The sequence below is a fragment of the Pygocentrus nattereri genome, chromosome 14, assembly GCF_015220715.1.
Source record: "Pygocentrus nattereri isolate fPygNat1 chromosome 14, fPygNat1.pri, whole genome shotgun sequence".
Taxonomy (NCBI): domain Eukaryota; kingdom Metazoa; phylum Chordata; class Actinopteri; order Characiformes; family Serrasalmidae; genus Pygocentrus; species Pygocentrus nattereri.
This window is the reverse complement of record NC_051224.1, coordinates 40,746,927-40,772,439: the sequence shown is the minus strand read 5'-3', so window position 1 is coordinate 40,772,439 and position 25,513 is coordinate 40,746,927. Positions and strand designations below refer to the sequence as shown.

At 44.8% G+C, this 25,513-nt stretch overlaps 1 protein-coding gene across 1 annotated transcript; it reads right to left on the bottom strand.

Moving 5' to 3' along the window:
- Window positions 1–278: 278 nt before the first annotated feature.
- rab40c (RAB40c, member RAS oncogene family) lies at window positions 279–23,066 on the bottom strand. Its single transcript, XM_017718327.2, has 6 exons — window positions 21,613–23,066; window positions 8,664–8,724; window positions 5,798–5,858; window positions 4,425–4,502; window positions 3,265–3,487; window positions 279–1,045 (listed from the first exon to the last, which is right to left on the bottom strand). The coding sequence occupies exons 1-6, from the start codon at window positions 21,764–21,766 to the stop codon at window positions 774–776; spliced, it is 849 nt and encodes a 282-aa protein (XP_017573816.1). The 5' UTR covers window positions 21,767–23,066; the 3' UTR covers window positions 279–773.
- Window positions 23,067–25,513: the final 2,447 nt, after the last annotated feature.

Below are 25,513 nucleotides of genomic sequence, written 5' to 3'. Positions count from 1 at the left end.
AAACAGACCAAGCATGATGCGTCCCAAGTGTAGGAGAAACTAAATTGCCAAAACTGACCCCTGAGGAGGTTCTCAGCGTGATCCGCAGAGAAAGTCCTGACCCAACAAGTAATATTTTCCGGCCGAGTTTGCCAAGAGATTTCCAAAGTCCAGTCGTTATCCGCCCAGAAACAACAGCTGCTGTTACAAAATTTCCAGGAAAAATAAACACGTTCAGACCATCATAAGGTTCATCATTGTCACCATCGGCCGCGTGGGCCAATTCAGAGACCACGATCTTGCAGAGAAACTCTCGTCTTTAATGGTTCAATCCATACGAAGCCATTCCTCAATGCTCTGTCCACGCAAAGCACGCAAGACGCGGTGGTCTTTAAAAGCAGTTCATTGTCAGGCGGAAGAACCCGAATGTGTCCCCATCCTTCAAGGCCAGAAGTTTATCACAAAGAGGGGGAAAAAAAACATGCGGAACTGGAGGTTAACAAGCCGAGGAGATCGGAGTGCTGGACGGGCCGGGTTCTCTGTCGCTCCGTCTCCACCAGAGGGCGCTACTGCAATAGAGGTGAAATCAGAGATGGACATTTTCACAGATTGTGTAATAAATCGCTGTTTAGGTGTAAATTCTGTAAGTGTAGTAATACGACTGCAGCAAATCTTGGGGGGGGACACCACCCCTGCACTGACACCTCCAGTCACCTTCGCCCCAAAATCCTCACGTCTGTACTCCTGAGCGCTGGGGAGAGATGGGGGCGCTCCCCCTCCCCCGGGGTCACAGGCTAGGAGATTTTACAGTTGTTCCTGGTGCAGTTCTGTGGTGGGCTCTGCGGCGGCCGGATGGATTTGGAGCGTTTGAGGCTGTTGCCTTTGCTGCCCGTGGCATTGGCTAGCGAATAGGAGCGGCCATGCATCATGACCGCGTTCATGCCGTTGGCCATGGAGAAGGACTTCAGGTGGCTCTTGATGGCCACGGGGAGGGGCAGCTTATCGATCAGGTGAACCGGAGTGCAGGAGACGATCGCGCGGCAGCACAGGTCCTGCAGACTGAACACTGGAGGAAAGAAAAACAAAGCATTTTTATATGAAACAGCAACTTTTTTACAGGAGAAGGAAAAAAAACATACTTTACTTTTAATGCAAGTTAACGGAACCAGAATTTTTTCCGAGTTATTTTGGGCCGTTTCTTTTGGTCCGTTCATCATGAAATTTACACACGATGTAAACGACGAAAAACGACACAAAAGAGGATGCGAGGTTTTGTTCCAACAGCAGCGACTTACAATTACAATTACATACAAGTAACAGGAATCCCACACGTTATACACCAATCAGGCGTAACATTATGAACCTCCACTCTGCAGTTCTACAGTTACAGACTGTAGTCCATCTGTTTCTCTGATACTCTGTTACCCTGTTCTTCAGTGGTCAGGACCCCCATGGACCCTCACAGAGCAGGTACCATTTGGGTGGTGGATCATTCTCAGCACTGATGTGATGGTGGTGTGTTAGTGTGTGTTGCACTGGTCTGAGTGGATCAGACACAGCAGTGCTGCTGAAGACCACTGAAGAACAGGGTAACAGAGTATCAGAGAAACTGTAGAACTACAGAGGGCAGCTATACGGCTATATATAAGCTATATAAAGTTTTTATTGGTAACACTAAACCTAAACCTAAACCCAAACCTTGACCTCAGGCACCAAAAACAAACGGCTTTCTTCTTCTAATAAACAAAGAAGCATTTTACAAAGTCAGGAGGATTTTGTTGGTCTTTGTATGTTAGTCCTGTTTTGTCTCTGGTTTAAATACAAATTAAGGGCATTTTGCCTTAAAAAATGTATGAAGACAAACATGGAGACACACCCACACCCACACACACACACCCACACCCACACAGCTAAACTGAAACTGGTTGAATTCTCGTATGAAAACAACTATAACAATAAAGATTAATTAAAAGCCGTTAGCAAAATAAGACACGACCTTATTTCTCACTCCCGTGTTTAAACGAAGCTGCTCGATTACGGCTTTTAAATCAGGATGATTCCGCCGTGATCGTGTGAAAGGCTGGTTACAGGCTTATACGCTCACATCTGCCTACAGATGGGACTGAAATCAGCTGATTTGTGCCTTTTTGAATCTCAGAGCTGCTGTACTTTAATAATCGGAATAATAATAATAATAATAATAATAGGAAGCCTCTCCGCTGGAGCTGCAGCGCGGAAACGGTGCGGTTTGAGGAAGTTAGAGAGAAAAGAGGGAAGGAAAAAACTAAACAAAAACAAGAAAGGACAAAATGAACCACCAGGGACTCAAACGGGGGAAGAGCGCAAACACCACCGCACACTGAACAGCACTGCAGGACGCTGGACTCTCAGGGGTAACAACACCTCGCAGGAGAACGAGCGAGAGGGGAGAAAGTCTTCTGCCTCTAATTACGACGCTGGTTTGGATGGTAGACGGTGGTTTCCTCACTGCGGGGCGGCTGCGCTTTGGGGGGCGAGGCGATGCTCAGCTCCGTCTCCGATCCACCAAGGCAGCGCTGCGTATGTGCAGGTATCTCCACCACCGAGGAGACTAGTTTCCTGGTAGGTATGGACCATATCCAAGAATAAAAAGAATATTTCCTAGTTTTTTTTTAATGTGTATTTGAATAAAACCTTTCATTTCAACACGGCTTCAAATAACGAGTCTTTCATTACAGAAGAACCTTCAGTCTGAAAGGCACAATGAAGCACCACCTACAGGTGTTCAAAGCACCTCCAGTGTTTGGATTCACATGGCATTCCTCTAAAACGTACTAAAACATCAGCGGGATTAGCGGTCACTATAAAGAACTGAGCATGTTTACATGCACCTAATAATCCAGCTCTGCAGAAAATCAGATAATGGGGAAACTCCAGCTCTGCATCAAGCTTGTATTTGGTCTCAGCGCCGCTCTAAAAGTGTTTTGCCGAGTCTCGCCGTGACGCCGCGAGGCCGCGTTGAGCCTGACCGATACTTACTACGTTTATTTTTGTACAACACAAAGCCTGCAGCTCATGCTCAGACTGAAATGCTCTACTGAAGCCCGCGATCGTCTCTGTAGGCGAGGAGCCGAAACAGAGCGAGCTGCAGGAAGACGGTGTGTTCTGCTGAATCAGCGGCGTTTGTTTTGGTCAGACGTTTGTGGTTAGAGGGACACGTTCCAAGCATACACAGTACAGTTAGTCACCCACACAGCCGGCAGCCTGGACAGTTTATCTCTCTCTCTCTCGAGCGCAGCGAGTCACCTCGGTTTGGCCTCCAGAACTTCTCCATGCCGTGCCTCATGAGGACGATGCGCGACAGCTCCGTGAACGACTCGATGACGTTGAAGTTGCAGAGCGGACTCACTTCGAAGAAGGTCATGCCATTCTTCTCGGCGTACGCACGAGCCTGCTCGGTCGGAACCTGCCGCTTAAACGCCAGGTGTAGCCGATTCCCCACCAGAATCCTCGGCACTCCAGGAGCATGCTGGGAAAGAGAGAGAGAGAGAGACAGAGAGACAGAGAGACAGAGAGAGAGAGAGAGAGAGAGAGAGAGAGAGAGAGAGGGAGAGAAGTGTGAGAGAGAGACAGAGAATATAAGCTCAGTTATAATATCAGTTTCCACAGCTGTTTTATTTATTTAAGTCTGGTCCTTTTCACTGAAACAGGGAGAACAGCCCTGCTAAAGGAGGAGATCGACACCTCGACACCAGGCCAAAAATATCGGCCTCCACATAGAGAAACTCACAGTAACACGCAGGGCTGACACACACGTGTAATTACACACATGTAATGCGTCTCGTGTTTTACTTTGTGAGACGTTTTTCGGTTTTGAGAAAACTCTGAGAAAGTCAGCTGCCCTTTGTGTGAAAACGTAGTGATGAATGGATCAATAGAAAAGCTCCAAAAACTGCTCGAAATAAAATCCTTCACCTGTCAACTCGCCACTTTTGGAGATACTTGTTTTTGTTTGGATAGAAACAATATTATTAATAATAATCAATAATAGACAGACAGAGACAAACAGAGAGACACAGACAGAAAGATATACTGATAGATAAAGACAGACTGACTGATGCTGTCGGAACAAAAGACAGGAAAAAAAAACCTCTGCCTTCAGTGTAAGGAGAGAGCGAGAGAGAGAGAGAGAGAGAGAGCGAGAGAGAGAGAGAGAGAGAGAGAGTGTGAGAGTGTCTGTATGTGTATATATATATATATATATATATATATATATATATATACACACACCCCCACCCACCCACATATGTAGGGTATGACACTGTACAAAACCATGTACACACACATTCTAATGCCGGAGGCATCCATGCGCACACAGCGGTCACACAGCAGGCTCACGTCCATCGACAGCAGCCCCGGCAGGACAGCTGTGGAGCTGCTCTAATCCCCCAGCAACGACCTCTTACCTCATCAATCTCTCTAATCCAGCGGTCAATCCCGTCGAAAGACCAGCGGTTGGTGATGTCATAGACCAGCAGGATCCCCTGTGCAGGACAAATAAACAATAAGCATTGTTTCCCACATCCTGGACACGCAGCAGAGACATGAACAGTGAAAGCAGGACACGTACAAACCAGCCAGAGCGGAACGGAGGAACTCAGGGCTGAAGCTGCTGTTCTGGCCGCCTCAGTGACCGCTATGCTGATATAAGCTAGGCTATCGGCTAATGTGTCATAGCATGTTCTATCTTGCTTCGCAGCCCTACGTTCTCTCAGTACCGTGTTCTGCCCCGCGTTCTGCCCCGCGTTCTGCCCAAGTCTCTCGTATTTACTCGTATGCAGATCAAATGACAGTAAAGGCTCTTGAGCATTTCCAGCCAGAGCGCTCAGATTGTGAGACTTTATGAACAAAGAATTCTTCAGAATTTTTTATTTTAATTTTACTTTTCAATTTAGGGAGGAAAAAACAGAAAAACTGAAAGGTTTGGTGATCATTAAGCAGCTGCAGTCGTACACAAAAGTAGGTCAAATGACATTTAGCTGGGGGGTTTTTTTGGCTGGTTCGTTGGTGAGGAGGTACGTACGACGTAGGAAGCTACACAGGTACGTTTGTAGGTAGGTAGGCATGCATGTAGGTACATAGGTAAGTACATACATAGGTACGAGGTATTTACTGTACTCATGATCATCTTGGGTATTGGTGACAAACATGCTTTTCTAAGCAGGTCACGGACGTCACGGGTACTTAAAGAGCGCTGACTTCATTACAAAGACAGCAAACTTCGTCCTGTTTGACTGGATTTAGTGCAGCAGAGTGAGCAACGTTAAATAAAACACTGTACTCAGCAGTTTTGATAGACGTATTAAAATGTGGTAATACTGCACCGCATAAAACATCCCAGAGAGTGAAAACAACAAAGTGTAAGACAAAATGAAAGATTTTAGATTTATAAGATCATTATTTTTGCATATTTAAGTAATTTTATCTAGTGAAAGTGTCTTTTTACAGGCAGACTGTGGCCCATTACCAATTTCAAGAAATAATGATTAAAGCAGTAAAATAATTTCACCAAATAAAGAAATTTATCACTGGATAAAATGACTTAAAAATACCAGATATCAGCACTGATTCCCATATCGGTGCATCCCTGCAGTGCACCACGCTCACATGTGGAGTACAAACCACTGAGCTCTGCCGTGAGAAACACTTCATGCTTGCGTAATTCTAACGAGTAAACAAAGGAAGGCAGGGCGGGTCGGGGCAGCGCAGGGCACCGATCAAAGTCCCGTCAGCGTGGGTCAAAAGAGACAGGAACCAGCGCTGCGCTGGTCGTCCTCACCTGCGCCCCTCTGGAGTAGGAGCGGAAAATGGTGCAGAAGCGTCCCTGTCCTGAAGTGTCCCTGTAAACACAAAAACACGGGAGAGAAACGGGTCAGGACAGAGAACATTCACAGAACTCTCCCTTTCAGTCCGTCGTCAAAACAGGCCAACATCTGAGATCACAAGGAACGTTCTGGATAACTCGAACACAACATGACTCGGCAGCTCGCGGCGGCGTCCGCGCCCGGAAAAACGGGTTTAACAGGTTGAGCTCCACAACTCGGGCCGATGAACACAAACGGGCTCAACTGTCTGCAACCAGGGAATTCCTGCATGTCCTCGTTAAAACACCTGACTAGTCCTGTTTCTGAGCTCAGCAGTCAGGGAATCCACACCACACCTGCGTTATCAGAGAGATCGAACTCTGATTCCAGAGACTGGGAACGAGAGATGACGGCTCAACTCAACAGGCAATGCAGGCGGGGGAAGACCACCCAGATACCAACTGCCTTTCAGAGCTACAGGTCTGAGAACTGAGGAACTGTGGAAACGGCCAGTAGCTCAAAATAACGACAAACTACATTTTATCACAGAGCCTGATTAGTTTGTGTTCAATGGTATTTTTTCAGATGGTATTTTTTTGTGGAATCTACGTCTGAACGCCGCCTAGGAAACCTAGAAATCCCCTCTCTCTGAAGAACGACATCCTTGCAGGCTTCTCTGGTTTCACATATACAGCACTAGGCATCGTTCATGAGCACCGCTTATTTCTCACTTCTGGCTCTCGCACTTTGTGTACAACCCCTTCATGTTACTCTGCTAATAATGCTGTCAGCCGGGCCGGGCCGGGCCGGGCCGTACCCCAGAGACAGAGAGCGAGAGCGAGAGAGGCAGGCCGTGATTGATGCGGAGGGAGACTGGTATCTAGGCGTCTCTTTAGCGGTATAATTGCGGCTCTCTGGTAAAAGCTCCATCTCTGTCTGAGCGCCGAAAGCCGCTGTGAAGTGCTGGACTCATCACTCCGCACATTAACAGCCCTCCATTTGCTCTCAGTAGATCATGCATCACGCTGCATCCTGAAGAGCCAAAAAGGAAAAGGAGATGGCCAGCGGAGCTCGGCGGCCACTTCCGCCCCACCTCTCTCACATTCCAGCATTTAGAAGGACAAGAGCTGCAGCTACAGCACTCCGGCACCGGCAGAGCTGATCCATCCAGGACCTGCACGAGGGCGCTTTTAGTACATCCCTAAGAAAGTGGTGCTTTAAGGGGTCTTTAGTAAAGGCAGTGGTGGACAGTACCTGAGTAACTGAGTATCTGAGTAACTGAGTAAATGTAATTGGTTTCTGTACTTTAGTATTTTTGGTGTATCTGTACTGAAGTTTCTCCGTTCTGGGCGTCTTTTTCCTTTCACTCCACTACATTTCAGAGTCTAATATCCGACTTTCTCCTCCTACATTTTGAGAAATCTGTCGTTCCTTTTGGTTTCTGTGTGTATAAAAACGTAACATGTCAAAACGAAAGAAGCGCAAAGCCAGAGCACCAATCAGGGCCCAGCGGTCACTTTGTTTAGAGCTGGTTTTGACCTGTTGGTCATACCGACCCAGTGCAGCACGCGGTTCAACGTCAGCGCAGCAGCGTAAAACTTTGGGAGAGTCTGTTCAACATAAATGATGAACTAACCTAACTTTGTGTAAATAGAGCTCAATATAGAAATATGTCCACATATGCAGTCGAGACTGACGCGGCTTTTTTCTGAATTTCTACAAACACCAGTTCATTTTATAGTAAATGAGTTTGGGCTGGTTTATGTTTATGAACAGACGCCTACAGATCAACATAGTAAAGGAGCTCATCTGTGATCCTGAGTTTAAAGCCAGTTTTTATTCAACTTAAACTTGGAACTAAGTTGTAAATAAATCTGAAACTGAAACTTTGCTTGTGTGTAAAAAGTGATTTCAGAGCCACTCGGTTCTCCCTGATGGAAACTGTTTACCTTCAGTGTTTTGTGCTTCTGATCATTTTAATAGACGTCAGCGTCGCTAATTAATGACGTTCTATTAAAAGACTGGTTTACCAAGAGAGACGCTGGAGGACTTTCACCTGAAATGAGTTCATGAAGCCAGTCTGGTTATAAAAATGATAACAGGACATCAGAGCCAGAATTACTCTTTTAGTACTTTTACTTTATACTTAAGTACATTTGAAGGCAAATACTTTAGTACTTTTACTCAAGTGGAGGTCTAAAGGGAGGAACTTCTACTTTTACTGGAGTGATATGTAATATAATGTTTCTTGTTTACATTGTGAAACGCAGCTTTGCATGACGTTGAATAAAGCTGCACATGATAAACAAAAAAAACAAAAAATGTAAACATTTAATGGCTGTAATTTTGTGAAACGGTAAGGAATATAATATGAAGGATTGATTTGAAGAGATATCTTCAGTTTAATGAATTTTCATAAATCTCAATAAATATATTTTTTATCGTGCATTGCAGGTAATATCAAACTGATGATAAATAAATACATAAATACATAAAATAACTGATCAAAATGCAATTAACTTTGGTAAAAGCAGAGAACGTCAATGGTCAATTCATGTGTTAATGGACACACGTTGAAGTGCAATATTTAAGGGATCAGCTCACTTTGTAAAAGAAGGGCTTTTATCATCTTATGCAAATGAGCTCTTCATACACAGACTGAATACAACCGTGTATTCAAAGAGTGTCGCACACCTAAACCGGATTTCCTGCAGTGTGAACACTTTTTCACAGGCAGATTCTTTGTTGCATTCAAACTGCATGAAGTCCAGATTAGTTGTGGCTAAATTCATGACGGCTGATGCTCAACGACAGCGGACGCCGTTCGGCCAACGTACTCACCACAGCTCTAACTTCACTCTCCTTCCGTCCAGCAGGATAGTGGTGGTCTTATAGTCGATTCCTGAAAGCCGGAGAGAGACAGAGAGGGAGATGAATAAGAAATAAATGAAATAAATAAATAAAGAGGATAATAAGATGGAGTTGGCCGCTGGCTTTTAGCAGATCAGAACCGGCAGGCCATTTTCCAGCCGACTCACTCCAACTTAAACATGGTTTTAAGTGCTGCGGTGTCCTGGGAGTCTAATGGTGCCCCTGTTCTGAAGCACTTAGGCTAATTTTATTCGTTTTAAAGGCTTCCTGTCGTGAGAAGCTCTTGTGTTGAGAAAAATCAGCAGATTTCTGTTGGAGGGTGATGCAGCATGTTTGGCAGAAACCAGGCACGACAGCGACAACAGCTGAGCGGGAAGTTTTGGTGCTGGCCAATTTAATTTGAGCCAATAACGCGACTGCGGCGCGTCACCAAAACGGATCATCTGGCTTCAGACGAGGAGTTGAGAGCGGCCCACATTCAAACACCTAGGCTTTGTCGAGTTAATTGCAATCTGCATCCGTCTGATGTGTTTAAAGTGCTACACCACGTGACCAAGGACGCGCTCTGGGGACGTGAAACAGCTGCTCCGGACCGTTTTCTGTCCTGCTTTGCATTTTAATAGCACTCTGCCCCCGACAGAAGACCATTGTGTGCCCCTCTTTCATACAGAACAGGCCACTGTAATGTTCTCGGTGGTGAAAAGAGCCCATCTTATTGCCGGATTGTCGTTTTCCGCACTCTAAGGCCCAGTCCCACTTCACCCCTCGCCCCTACCACCGAGCCCTTACCCCTCTGCGTTGGCGTTCACGTCTAGGGGTGGGGTGTCCCGATTCTTGTTGAGATAGAGGGGTGGGGTGAAGTGTTGGGGCTACATGACCCTCCAAACTGAGGTTTTTCAGAGACTCCAAACAGAGAGATACGAGAAAAAACAGAAAAAACAGCGAGACGGAGAACAAGAGACCAGAGAAACTCTTAAATTTGAGTATTTTCTTCATAAAAAATACAATAACCATCGTATTATATCGAACTTTACCGTTCCACCTTAAATAGTCCAGCAGTTCTGACGCCTGAAGCTCCAGAATGTAACTGCTGCTCCATTTAAGGTGGAACGGGAAAATTTGAACGAGAATCTGGAGAATCTCTGACTTCAGCTTCATATCACTGAAGAATTAGTGGGGGGGTGATAATAAATAACTGCCCCCCTCTTTGAAGGCGTATGATCCCTAAATGTAACTAAAGCCCAGCAGTGAGGAGCTGAACTTTCCCCTCCTCTGCTGTCCCTGCAGACGGGCAGGGTCGCCTACAGAGCGGCGCTAGTAGCTGATAATGAAGTGATGCTCTTTTATTAGAGGGGCTCATTTCAGAGGAAGATCTCAACCACTGCCCTGTAGCTCAGCTCTGAGGGGTTGGGGTGACACTCGAAAACAAGGGGTAGGGGTACAAAGGAGAAATGGGACTGGGCCTAATAATCGGATCACCTTCGGCGCCGGCAGCCCATAATAATGTGGGCCTCTAATGGGCTCCAAAAGCTGTCAGACTCGTTTACAAAGACGCCGCGTGAATCCTGCAGGTTGTGGCGTCCAACAAGCTCATTTCCAACACGGTTAGAGACGGAGGAGAAACCACCGCGGCGCACCGTCGCGTTCCATCACAGACGTTTATGTGAGCGCCGTCGTGACAGTAACGATGAGCTGAAAGGAGAGAGGAAGTCACAGATGCTTCGTAAAGCTTTGATGATCTAGTGACAGAACAAGGCTGAGGGGGGAAAGGGGGGGAGCAATCGAGTCAGAAGGAGAGAGAGAGACAGACGGGGAAAGAGACAGAGAGAGACAGAGGAGAGAGAGGAAGGAAAGAAAGAAAGAAAGAAAGAAAGAAAGAAAGAAAGAAAGAAAGAAAGAAAGAAAGAAAGAGACGGGGGAGAATGGTGGGGGGGCCTGCAGGCCTGCAGATCCTCCATTATTAAACATGAACATAAGAAGAAAACGGTAACTGTGTCACTTTAAATCATAAAAGTAGAGACAGAGAGGAAAGAGCGAGAGAGAAGAAAAGGAGGATGAGGAGAGGAGGAGAAGAAGAAAAGAGGGAGGAGAAGAAGGAGAGCGATAAGAGGAGGAGAAGAAGAGGAACGGGAGGAGAGAAGAGGGAGAAGCAGAGAGGGAAGAGAGAGACGGTAACAGAGAAGAGCGGGAGATGAGGAGGAGGAGAGGGAGGAGAAAAGAGGAGAAGTCAAGGAGAGAGGGAGGAGGAGAAGGAGGAGAGGTGAGGAGTGAAGAGAGGGAGGAGGAGAAGGTGTTGGAGCAGGATCAAGATAATAGGTCACAATATATATTATAATTATCTCAATACGCCGCGTATCGCAAAACGCTTAATAATAATAATAATAATAATAATAATATCAATAATATCGTATCACACCGCCTCCGGTGATTCTGACCTCCATCCTCTGCACGTTTTTATATCTGGCTAAAGTAAAAACCCACTTTCAGTAGGAAAACACTGCCTCAATCAGCTCAATCCCGCCTTAAAAAGCGCATAAATCCAGTCCCAACACGCCTGGAACCTGGAACTTCATTAGCTGAGGCATAAATAAACACCAGGTTATTGGAAACGGTGACAAACAGACGAGGCCTGATGCACGAAGCTAATTAACTGACACCGCTCAAATTTAACCGGTCGGTCCGGTCATTTCAGGTAAATGCACCACTCTGAGAACCGGTGGAAGAAGAGCGTCACAGTCCCGCGTTACCATGCTCTGCTTTATTCCCGCCGGCAATCAGAAAACGGCCCAGCCAACCAAAACATGCTCTCGCTCCGCTCCGCTCTTTAAATATTTACAGATGTGCTGTTTCAGTCAGAGAGAAGCGCAGATCAATGGCCGCGAACGCCTGGGAGTAAACACGCCAGCGATTCGCCGCATGGCCCAGTTTTAATGAAGGCTCTGGGATTTGGATCGCTCTCAGATCAATCCAGGACTCTCCTCTTTCCACAGTTTCAGAAAAACAAGACATGGAGGGTGGAAAAAAAGGAGCTTTCAAACAGCCACTCTCCACGGGCGTCTGGCTGAATCCAGCAGGCAGCACTGCCAGTGGAAAAGACAGAATATTAGAAACGCTTTGATTCCTCCCAGAAGAAAAGGCTTCCAGATAACTTCAGACGTCTTCAGCCAGCAGCAGTAAACGCTTCTACACTCCACGTCCATTTCATCATATAGCTCCACTCTGTAGTTCTACAGTTACAGACTGTCGTCCATCGGTTTCTCTGATACTCTGTTACCCTGTTCTTCAGTGGTCAGGACCCCCATGGACCCTCACAGAGCAGGTACTGTTAGAGATCATTCGCAGCACTGATGTGGTGGTGTTTCAGTGTGTGTTGCGCTGATGTGAGTGGATCAGACACAGCAGTGCTGCTGGAGGTTTTAAACACTGTGTCCACTCACTGTCCACTCTATTAGACACGCCTACCTTGTCGGTCCACCTTGTAGATGTAAAGTCAGAGACGACAGCTCATCTGCTGCTGCACAGTTTGTGTTGGTCATCCTCTAGTCCTTCATCAGTGGTCACAGGACGCTGCCCACAGGACGCTGTTGGCTGGATATTTTTGGCTGGTGGTCTATTCTCAGTCCAGCAGCACTGCTGTGTCTGATCCACTCAGACCAGCACAACACACACTAACACACCACCAACACCACGTCAGTGTTACTGCAGTGCTGAGAATGACCCACCACCCAAACAGTACCTGCTCTGTGAGGGTCCATGGGGGTCCTGACCACTGAAGAACAGGGTAACAGAGTATCAGAGAAACAGATGGACTACAGTCTGTAACTGTAGAACTACAGAGTGCAGCTATACGGTCAGTGGAGCTGATAAAGTGGACAGTGAGCGTAGAAACGAGGAGGTGGTCAGAACGTTACGCCTGACCGGTTTACTTAATAACGAGACGCACAAATATCAAGTCCACTGTGACAGGAAGTTACGTTTGTTCAATTGTTAATTTAATCGTTAAAAATGGCGTCTAAGAGCAAACGAGCAGGCGAAATCCTCCAGGCTACGACACACAGACCTGACCCGCCGGGGCGGCTCTGGTCACACAGCTCAAACTCCGCCGCAGCAGAGAAACGGACACCAAAGCAGCACGGCACTTGCGGGTGCTGAGTTCCAGTGATTTTGGCCCGGTTTTGGCCCGGCTGTTCTGCTGGCTTCACACGCTGAAACTTTCATGCAACAATTTCCAAGCTACTTTACAGTCACATCAAAAGCACCACATCTGGCTACTCCACTAATTAGCAGCTCACACTTTATATTTTACACACACACACACACACACACACACACACACACACACACACACACACACACACACACACAGTTTTTGCTAAATAAAACGTTCAGCGTTTAGTGTTGGTTTTATATCAGCTACAACTGCTGTTCTTTTTTTCATCTTTTATCAATCAGAAAAACACCTTTCAAAAAAAACGACAAATGAACTTTTGTATAAAAAACCTATTTTTTTAATATATACACAAAAAGGGCATAAATATTCCTGTAAAACTGATTTAGTGCAGATCAGTGTGTAAACCTATTAAAACCACTGTGTGCCGCATGGCTGGTTCTTTGTTGTCCGTTCCATCTAGTCACAGGTCATAAAACGTAAATATGACGCTGTTCATTCTGAAAACTTCTCGAAATATGTGATGTCATATTTTATGGCCCACCTCTAATCTACACGCAGACGCTGAGCTGGAGAAAATGCCCTCAGCAGACGTTGATCAGGCTCGGCAGCTGAGGGTCTATCATTAAGTCTAATCCGAGACCCTCAGTCTGATGACGACCGATGAGAAGGTACATAGCTTTACAGTCAGACGCCCTCGTCCTGTTAAGCTGCATAAACACTGTTAAACTGTCCCTTTAAAGGACCGTTTTAAAAGCAAATGAACACTTCAAAAAGAAAATTCACCGTCTTTTTGTTCTTAATTCATTTTAATCTTCGGTCTTTTAACAGGTCGGCTCCAGACGTCTGTACTGTGGGACACCTTAAAGGGGAAATCCACTGATTTTACAAAATTTCTGCATAATTAAATGGTTGAGATGTAAACAGAGTCATTCAGAGCGGTTTGGTGTGAATCGCTCTGTTCTAGAGTCACAGCTGCTCACAGTGGTGGTGATGGGAACCAGACGTCCCTCTAAAAGCTCCTACAGAAAGTTCCTACATGAAATGGTTCTGAATTCACTGCCTGATGACTGAGACGCTGTTTTATGAGAGTTTAGAGAACTTCAACTCCATTCATGGTGGAGGGAGACATGCAGGGCGCTGTGCGGCAAAATAGTCCCCAAAGAAAACTCATTATTCCAGATTTTCCACTGTTTTCCATCATCGACATTCCATATAAGCTCAGAAGACTCGTGTAGGTTCTCTGGAGGTTCTGGATGGTAAATAAAGTGTCTATATCTGTGTTGTAGTCATGGCGATACAGAAAACCCGTAAAGAAATGGTAAAGAACTCAGAGTCAAAAGTTCTTTTTAGTTTAGTTTCTTCTGCTTCTCCTAGAACTTGGAGCACAGCTCCACCAGCATGGCAGCAGGGACACTTATATGGAACATGAGGCAAGTTAAATAGGTTCTACAACGATATACTACTACAGAAGGACGGCCGAGTACTAGAGCACTGACCAGCTGCCGGGTTTCACTATAAAGAGAGCAAACTTAGTCCTGTTTAACTGGATTAGGTGCCAAAGAGTGAATAAAAACCAGTGTTCACACGTTTTGTTTAGTCAAGTATGTAAACATTGTCAAACTGTCCCTTTAAAGGAATCCACGCTTTCTGAATGCTGCTGGCTTGATTCGGACTGTCTGGTTCTGCTTCTCCGATAACCAAGTTCTTTATAAAGCTCTTTATTCTTACTGCTAAAAGATCGAGTTTCACATGTTGATATAAATTGATATACCAGTACAGACAGACGAACTACAGACCCCTCACAAAGCTCAAAAACGGGCCTAAAAATCAAATCCGTGCGATTAAAATGCTCATTTCAGACTCTAAGCCTGATCATTAGCTCAAAAAATGAGTTGAAGGCCAACGCGTGACGATGCCCGAGGCTGAAACAGAGAACAGTAGATATGGCACATTCTGCATTACACAACACGGCCAAGGGCGCGAGAAGAACAGCCCTCTTCAGATTAGATTACATGCTGCGCTTCGCACTCCGAGACCGACCTTATTGAAGGCTTGAACACTCAAACTCAAAGCTATTCTTTAAAGGAGAACTCCATACATTCGTCAAACGTTCGGCTTCGGAGGTACAAAGTCATTCAGAGCGTTTCTGACGTTTGATGACACAAATACAGACATTTATTTAGGAAATAACACATTTTGGCCTGAGGACTATTTTGCCGCACAGCGCCCTGCATGTCTCCCTCCACCATGAATGGAGTTGAAGTTCTCTAAACTCTCATAAAACAGCGTCTCAGTCATCAGAACCGGTTCATGTAGGAACTTTCTGTAGGAGCTTTTAGAGGGACGTCTGGTTCCCATCACCACCACTGGGAACGGCTCTGACTCTAGAACACGCCAAACCACTCTGTTTACATCTCATTTAACTATGCAGAAATTTTGTAAAATCAGCGGATTTCCCTTAACGTCGTCCCACAGTACACAGGTCTGGAGACGACCTGCATAAAGAATGAAGATTGAAAAGAATCAAGTACAAAAAATTGGATTTTTTGCCACCTGCACGTTCATATGCGCTGTAAACTTGAGTTTTAGTATTTAAATGAAGGTCACACAGAGCTGCTGCCAGCCTACCACTCACTTTACCACCTGCCCAGTGATGTCTCCTGAAGCTGAGGCCTGTTTCACGCTGTTACTGCCTCTGCATGACATGAGCGATGCGACAGGGTGACCACTGCAGCTGCTTGAACGTGCCGGCCATTCACACAGACAGCGGTCGAGCTGCGGTGCAGCCGGATTACAGCAGGAATTCTCGCTGCACCATAACCAAGTCCTACAGACACAAACCGTCGGTCGCCTAGAAGTCGAGCTGAAATAAAACTAATAAAATAAGACGGAAATCAAATCCAACCCGACGCAAGGCGGCAGTTTAAGCGCGCTACAGGCATCGGGGTGCATGATTCATATTTTTATTGTTATTATTCTCATAGGCGAATTTAGAACAAATCTCACGTACGCCGGATACACGGGGTCCAGTGCTGGCAGGTGCGCCATCACCCTACACCTTCAGGAGGCGTCAGATCTGTTCAGAAACTATTTCAGTTTGTTCACACCTTATTACATGCAGCTGTGGAGCTCTGGTACCGCCCTGTCGTGGCTCCACAGCTGAATCAGATCAGCAGGTAATAATAAAATAATCCTCCTCTACAGTAAAATAAAGCTCTGCTGATCCTTCAACACAGTTTAACAGTAAATGGTCTTAAACGCTGGAGTTAATGTAGAACTGCTGATTCACCCTTTAACCCTGAAGATCAGCCCAGACGGCTGGTCACCATAGCAACACAGACGACAGCCCCGCCCAGCTGGTAGCTACGAAACGGCAAAGAGAGAGATTTAAGACGGACATCGATAATCTGGAGACGAATGGACTGATTAGTGTTTATAGTCACTCCAGCTGGTCTCCTGATACGTTTAATCTGCAGTGAGAAACTGACGAACTATAAAAAGTCGTGAAGTCGCTTCTCATTCACCAGCTTCTTGTCTGAATTGTCCCATTCCACCTTAAAAGGTACAGCAGTTACATTCTGCTGCCTCAGGCACTTTTTAAGGTGGAACGGGGAAATCTGAACAAGAAGCTGGTGAATAAGAAGCGACTTCAGCCTCGTAAAAAGTCGAACGTTGAGAGACGTTTTAGAAGAAACTGACCTACTTCTGTGGAAGAGTTTCCTGCTGGAGATGTGAGAAAAGCAGCTGTAGCTGAGCTGAAGCTCAAAGCAGAGCAGAGTGAGTCTGAGTTTCTGTTTATATTATATTTTTATCCTATATTAGGACGTTAACTCGGCACATGGCTGAGACATATTTACAGCCAAGATGGTGAAACTGATGTAAAACGTTGAGGCTCCCAAGGTGGTTTGATTTTTGCCGAAAGGACAAAATGACGCCTTAACATTTGGGCTGCGACTCCCGGCTTTTCCTCGATATGACCAGTAAAATTCCACCTGTACGACATCAAAAGGGCCCATACGGAGAAATAAGAGAGTTTAGTTAGGGCTGGGCAATATGGCAATATGGCAATATATCGTCATCATGATCAATTATATGACAGTAGAATACGATACGGTCTTCTGAACCCAGAGTTTATCGTCAGTACTTGTAGACGCTGATCAACTGCAAGTTTCATCATGAAGAGGGTAAAAGTCGTCCTGTTTAACAAAATTTAGGGCCAAATTATAATAATTTTTTATGTAGCACGAGAGGCTGATCAGACGCCGCCTGCTCGACATTCTTTGTCTTTTGCGATGTAGGGCTGAACGTTTTCCGCAAAATATTGAATTGCGATTTTTGTTTAAATCACCAGTATTGTGATTTTAAATTTAAACTGTGATTGTTTTCTATACATTATTTTCTATAAGCTGAGGGCCTTTTCTTGTGGCTAAGAAGATCAGCATACACCTATTAACACTGGTTGCAATGTCACGGTTTGTTTCCTTATTTAATATTATATTATTACAATTATTAATAATTATTATACAATTAATCACAATTCACATGCTCTAATTAGGTTACTTGAAACTTGCAATGTGTCCTTGGTGACTATAATAAAAATCTAAGGTTTGTGATCTGAAAATTTCACTCGATTTCGATATTAAAATTATCTTTCCGTCTTATTGTGATGTCACAAAAACAAATTTACATATAGCCACCCACTCAGCCTACAGACGTTCAGCCGTGTACGCTCACACTGCGGTTACAGGGGTCAGCCCAGGCTGCTTTTAGACAGAGGTGCAGCCAATCACAGCAGAGGTCATTTGCATATATCGGTCTTAAAAGCACAGTAGCAGAAAGTCATTTCTAAGGGATGAAGATTGAAAATGATCACATAAAAGTACATTTCTGTGTTTTCGGTACATAAAACACCACATAAGTCATAAGTGGACCTCAAGGAATGGATCAAAATCCAGAAAAATGTAAATAGGCTGTTTAATATTTAATTAATGTTCAATAACCCAACGAGCCCAGCAACTGCTTCGGTCTGAGCGCCTAACAGAAGCCACAGCAAAAGACTCCGCTGTAATATAAATAGGCAGCCGGTGCTCCAGTTTTGACTTGGATGTCAATGCCGGCCTGAAGACCTGACTCATCACATGAAGCGGTGACCACATTTGTTTATGCTGGTGTCAAGGCCACATTATTTCTCCATGACTGACCTGCAGGCCTTTCAACAGGCTTCTCTTCAAGGCTGACCTTCTTCCACAACTGCACAGTGACTTTCACAGGGGAACTCCACCTATTTTTAAAATTTCAGGGTGGTCTGGGGTGCAATGGTTCAGATGTCTTTACAGTGGTGGTGATAGGAACCAGGGGTCGCCACGACCACAACACACATGCATATACACATTTTATTGACTATGAAGTTTTTTTGGAGTCTATTTTGCCTCAAAACACATGTTTTTCTCTACCATGAACTCATAAGCATTTAATATAATAGCTTTATGTGATGTAGAGATTCTTCGGTTCATCTGCGCCGTACTCAATCCCAAATTTTACTGTTTATACATGTAATAATAATTTATTATGTGTGCAATAATTTCAACTGCTTTATACATTACGTTTCATATTTATTACCACAGTCACGGCCAGTTTACTGTATCTGTAAGAATTTAAACATGTACATATTGCAAATTTCTCCCTTTTGGTTTAAATTATTCAAGCGTTTATTCTTTTACTTAAACAGTCGCAATTGTAATGACTGCAATTTCCCTCTGGGACCCATAAAGTATTCTGAATCTGAACCTCAGACGTCTGGTTCCTATCACCACCACTGTGACCAATTCTGACCAGTAAGTTTCTCTAGAACAGTGCGTTGCGCACCAAACCGCTCTGAACGACTCTGTTTACATCTTAAACACTCAATTATGCATAATTTGGGAGGAATTTGGTGGATTTTTCCCTTAATATTCGGATAATTAAGTGAGATGATCTCCAACAGCTGTGCTGTTATTTCCACCCTAAAGGTAAAACCTGCTCAGCAGCCAAAGCTCACCTGGGACTATTTAATGGCACAATTAAACGTTTCGGTAGCGACGGGTTTCTGTACATCTCGGCTTTCCACTCGCTGATTACTGGCACCTGAAGCCAGTACAAGCAGGGCTGGGCAATGTGAGAATATTCATCATCATCATCATCATCATCATCATCATCACGATAAAGTTCGTCACGATATCACAGATATAGTCTTAAAAAGAATCCGCCGAGTGTTTTATGTACTACAGTACCTACCCTGTATCAATGCCTTGGCTTACACAAACGCACAGACGTTAAATGTTCATATTAGTCCAGAATAATTGGTAAATAATCATTTTTCTAGTATATTTTAGAGCCTGTCTATTCAGACCTGCACATGTACAGACATGTTATCATATATATTCACACACGTCTTCAGCTCCTTTCACACCAACAACCCTTCCACCTCCTTTTTATTCTTTACTGTATTTACAGTATTTTATTTTTCCCTTAATTAAATGTGTTAACCGTCTGTTTTCTTGTACGCCGTCACCAAAACTAATTCCTTGAATGTTTAACAATAAAAATACTCATTTTGACTCTGATTAGTCAGGTTCAACTAGATTTACTGCTGTAAAATGTTCACTTTCCATATTTTTTAAAACTTTTTTTTAATGTGGTGCTACTTTGTCTTTTCCTACTTAATATAAATCAAAAAAAATATATTGTGACATGCAGAGTATTGTTAAAACTTTTTAAAATACCAAGGTAATCATTTTTGCCATAATGCCCAGCTCTATCATCAAACTAAAGGGGCAAATACGATGATTAATACATTATAACAGTAAGGATGCACTGATCAATCATTTTTATGGGTGCATTTTTTACAACCAAACTGACTGTAATAGATGATTTATCATCATCCAAAAAATAAAACAATAATAAATAAGATTATTTGGTGTTTTAGTTGGCCGAACTGGGATTTTAGACACTCGGATTAAAAATCAGTGGCCTTTTTAAACAAGAAGAATCCACTGAGGCGCTGTACCGAACGTGGAGTTGACTGGCTATTTATAGCACTGAGTCATGAATAATTACGCTGTGATATGTTGGTTCAGGTGTAGCAGCGTTTACACACAGCTTGAGTGATCTTACCTGCCTCACCTTATCCACCTCAGAAAATATGAAAACAACCCCACACACACACACACACACACACACACACAGCCCGATCAGCCATCATCCTCATTTCTACACTCACTGTCCACTTTATCAGCTCCACTGACCGTATAGTTGCACTCTGTAGTTCTACAGTTACAGACTGTAGTCCATCTGTTTCTCTGATACTCTGTTACCCTGTTCTTCAGTGGTCAGGACCCCATGGACCCTCACAGAGCAGGTACTGTTAGAGATCATTCGCAGCACTGATGTGATGGTGGTGTGTTAGTGTGTGTTGTGCTGGTGTGAGTGGATCAGACACAGCAGTGCTGCTGGAGTTTTAAACACTGTGTCCACTCACTGTCCACTCTATTAGACACTCCTACCTTGTCGGTCCACCTTGTAGATGTAAAGTCAGAGACGACAGCTCATCTGCTGCTGCACGGCTTGTGTTGGTCATCCTCTAGTCCTTCATCAGTGGTCACAGGACACTGCCCACAGGACACTGCCCACAGGACGCTGCCCACAGGACACTGCCCACAGGACACTGCCCACAGGACACTGTTGGCTGGATATTTTTGGTTCTCAGTCCAGCAGCAACACTGAGGTGTTTAAACACTCCAGCAGCACCGCTGTGTCTGATCCACTCACACCAGCGCAACACACACTAACACAGCACAGTCAGTGTTACTGCGGTGCTGAGAATGACCCACCACCCAAACAGTATCTGCTCTGTGAGGGTCCATGGGGGTCCTGACCACTGAAGAACAGGGTAACAGAGTATCAGAGAAACAGATGGACTACAGTCTGTAACTGTAGAAATACAGAGTGCAGCTATACGGTCAGTGGAGCTGATAAAGTGGACAGTGAGTGTAGATAAAAGATGGTAGACTTATGTTTGTATTGGGTTTAAACATCATATGAATTTCAGAATCTCTGTTTTCTGTAAGCCCCTCTTTACCTTTCAGGACTGAGTCAGCTGAACAACGGCTGTGAGCTCATTAACATACAAAAGCCTCTGATCAGAAGATCAAATCCACCCCAGGTGTCTGAACATGAGCTTCAACAGAAGAGGTTAAAAAAAAACGGACGTCTTTGTACAAAAAGACTCGACGTGGTCAATTTCACAATTTCACTTTTTTCCATTTTACATTTCTTCTTTGTGATTTCAAAAATTATGCAGTGCAGTTCATTTCCAGAGTTAAATAAAATAAAAATCCCAGATTTTTAATTTAAACCACAACAAACACACCAACTAAAAACGCTGTAAGTAAAGATGATGGTTCTACATAGAACCCTTAACATTAAAAGAACCATTTGCATGCTTAATTGGCTCTTTAGACTGATGTGGAACGTGTTGCGTACGGTTCTACATACATCATACCCTTTTTGATGCTACACAGAACCATACACAACACACTGCCCATCAATCTGAAGAACCGTTTACCCCTACAAAGAACCACTTAAGCATGCAAATGGTTCTATGAGTGTTCCTGGTTCTATAGAGCCCCTGTCTGTACAAAAGAGCCCTAAAGAGGGATCGTTAGGAGGGCATACGGTGCGGCTTGTGTATGTGCATGAAGGAGAACTGACCGCTGCTGTAGGCGTAAGGCGACTCCGCGGATCCGTCCTGCAGGCTGTCCAGTATCTCTCCCTTCCCCACATCGCTGTCCCCCACCAGCAGGAACTTCAGCAGGTAGTCGTAGCTCTTCACAGGGCTGCCCTGAGTGCCCATCCTCGCTCGCATCAGAGCAACTTCAGCTGTTTAATGCTGTTACGATGCGCTTTCTCTGAAGCCAAAAGCTGGATCCGAATATTCGCTTCGAGCGGCGATTAATCGAGTCCCAGGCTCGAGTACGGCCAGTTTAAAAACGGCGAATGTCGCAAATATTTAGCCAGCTGGTTTCGTGAAGTCACTCAGACCAGTTCAGCCAGTTAACACTCGCTGCCCAGCCGAATATTCGACCCGAACAGTCTGATTTACTGAGTCCCAGGCTCGACTCCGGCCAGTTAAAAAAGCCTGGCCGTCGTGAATATTCAGCCAGCTGGTTTGGCGGTTTGGTGAGGTTACTTTGCCCAGTTACAAGCCAAAAAAGTTCAACTCTGACAAATATGTCGACTAAAAAGCTAAAATTCCTTTATGCTAGCTGCTTTGAGCATACTAGGTTAGCTACCCGTCAGCTAGCTCGCATGCACGGTCAGTTTAATTAGCCATTAAATCGTTAAAATGCTGACCGTGAACCCTCAAATTAAACAAAACAGACCAGCTGATCTTTTCAGGACATAAAACCCTCTGACCTGGCTATTCTGCTCTATTAGCCAGCGTTAGCATTAGCTCGCGAAGCAGGCTCGACGGACTACATCATTGTTAGCTTAGCGTTAGCTTAGCGTCAGCGAAACCCGCCGAACTCAAAACAAAGAGGCTTTTTTAAAAAACATGACTGATAAAGCTCGACTAAGACGCAGGAACCATCGCCACAGAACCAGACAGAAGACCCGACAGTGAAATGTCTGTTCACGGGCGGCGGAACCAGAACCGCAGCTCCGCCAAGCTAAAGCTAAAGCTAAGCTAAGCTAAGCTAAGCTAGCTGTCAGGTGCCATGTCAAAGGAACAGCTGGCTTTAGGTTCTTCAGTTCGGCGCTCAGGAACCCGCGGTTCTCCCTTCCAGCGGCGAGGCGAGCGGCTGGGTTGAATTAGACGGTTTGGCTCGGGGTGAAGCAGCTAATGCCCGCTAGCCGGACCTCCTGGAAGGCCCGTCTTCTTCTCCTTCCACACAACAAAGCTTCGCAGCTCCGCGCCGCTCGTCCTGAAGCTGCATGTCCACGAGCCGCTGCGCGGTGGTGCTTCGGGTTCGGGTTCGGGTTCAGGTTCGGATTCAGGGGTTGTGAGTGTGAGAAATCCGCCAGTAAAGCCCCGTTTGTGCCGTGTCGGTGTTAATAAGCGCTCCGGAGTGTGCGCGGCGCCGCCTCCATGCTCTGCTCCGCTCCGTCTCTGGCCGCACTGTCACTGAGACTCTCACTCCATCCAGCCCACCACAACAAACCCCACCTTCATCTGCTCCGGCCGCGCGCTGCTCAGGATCAACTGCAGCCCAGAAACGGCGCAGAATCATCAACACATCTTTCATATTTTACTTTACTTTCCTGTCATATTTCAAAAGTGTGAAGTGTATTGTTTTTTATTTCCAGGTTTATGTGTGTATACATACATACATACATACTGTATATACACATACATACATACTTACTGTATATAATGTATATACATACACATACATACTGTACATACTATATACACATACATACATACTGTATACACACTCATGCATGCATTATACATACATACTGTATATACATACTGTACATACTATATACATACACATACATACTGTATATACACTCATACATACATACTATATATATAATGTATATACATACACACATACATACATACATACTGTATATACTATATACACACATACATATTCACACATACATACCATATATAATGTATACACTGTATACACATACATACATACCTTATACATACTGCATACACACTCATACATATACACACACATTATACATACTGTATATAATGTATATAGTGTACACACACACACACACACACACTGTTGTTTTCATGGGGCTACCATATTAGTTTGAGGTTAGCGCGTCAGATCAGAAACCCGACTCCTTTTTTGTTCAGAGATTATATTTGTTGATGTCGTTTAAAAGTCTGTAAAAGGAAAGATGACCATTTCCATCTGCGTCTGACCGCTTGGCCGAGTTCCAGCTGGACATTCGGCACTCAGGGGAGGGGTTTAGTGGACGGTGTGCTGTGATTGGTTTGATTGATTTGTGAAAGTGCATCATGCTCTTTTGGCTGTAATGGAAAATCACAGGATCCTGAAGCACTTCATCACATCAGTCTCCACCACGGAGGACGGACCACCGGTCAGGCTTTCTGTGAGGGACGCGCAGGGACGTCGCAGGCATGTCTGAAACGGCTCTGCTTTATTTTATACGTCCGACTCATTTACGTGTTTTAATCTGAGTGTAAAGGGTGCGGTTTAAATATCGGAGTACGAAGCTGATATATAAAGTTTCTTCATCAAACAGGCATCAAACAGATGTTTAGGTGATATTCCCAACTCCTCTGTCTGTCTGTCTACCAATCTATCCATCCATCCATCCCCATATCTATTGATCCATCCATCCATATATCTATTGATCCATCCATCCATATATCTATTGATCTATCCATCCATATATATATATATATATATATATATATATATATATATATAGATCTATCCTTCCATCCATCCATCTATATATCTATTGATCCATCCATCCATCCATCCATGTGCATATCTATTGATCTATCTACATATCCATCCATCCATCCATCCATCCATCCATCCATCCATCCATCCATCCACCTACCTACGTACCTACCAATCCATCCATCCATCTACCTATGTACCTACCAATCCATCCATCCATCCATCCATCCATCCATCTACATACCTACCAATCCATCCATCCATCCATCCATCTACCTACGTACCTACCAATCCATCCATCCATCTACCTACGTACCTACCAATCCATCCATCCATCCATCCATCTACATACCTACCAATCCATCCATCCATCCATCCATCTACCTACGTACCTACCAATCCATCCATCCATCCATCCATCTACCTATGTACCTACCAATCCATCCATCCATCCATCCATCTACATACCTACCAATCCATCCATCCATCCATCCATCTACCTACGTACCTACCAATCCATCCATCCATCCACCTACCTACGTACCTACCAATCCATCCATCCATCCATCCACCTACGTACCTACCAATCCATCCATCCATCCATCCATCCACGTACCTACCAATCCATCCATCCATCCATCCATCCACGTACCTACCAATCCATCCATCCATCCACGTACCTACCAATCCATCCATCCATCCATCCATCCATCCATCCATCTACCTACGTACCTACCAATCCATCCATCCATCCATCCACGTACCTACCAATCCATCCATCCATCCATCCATCCATCCATCCACGTACCTACCAATCCATCCATCCATCCATCCATCCATCCATCCACGTACCTACCAATCCATCCATCCATCCATCCACGTACCTACCAATCCATCCATCCATCCATCCATCTACCTACGTACCTACCAATCCATCCATCCATCCATCCATCCATCCATCCATCCATCCATCCATCCACGTACCTACCAATCCATCCATCCATCCATCCATCCATCCATCCACGTACCTACCAATCCATCCATCCATCCATGTACCTACCAATCCATCCATCCATCCATCCATCCATCCATCTACCTACGTACCTACCAATCCATCCATCCATCCATCCATCTACCTACGTACCTACCAATCCATCCATCCATCCATGAATGCTGATTAATGTGTTGTAAGAGCTGCGCTGGTT

What these genes read in the sequence shown, in the direction of transcription:
- rab40c (XM_017718327.2), bottom strand. Translation starts at nt 21,766, where the DNA reads ATGCGAGCGAGGATGGGCACTCAGGGCAGCCCTGTGAAGAGCTACGAC. An exon ending in CCTACTCCAGAGGGGCGCAG is followed by an intron (nt 4,503 to 5,797) that starts GTGAGGACGACC and finishes TGTCCTGCACAG; the next exon opens with GGGATCCTGCTGGTCTATGA. An exon ending in GTTCTGGAGGCCAAACCGAG is followed by an intron (nt 1,046 to 3,264) that starts GTGACTCGCTGC and finishes TCTTTCCTCCAG; the next exon opens with TGTTCAGTCTGCAGGACCTG.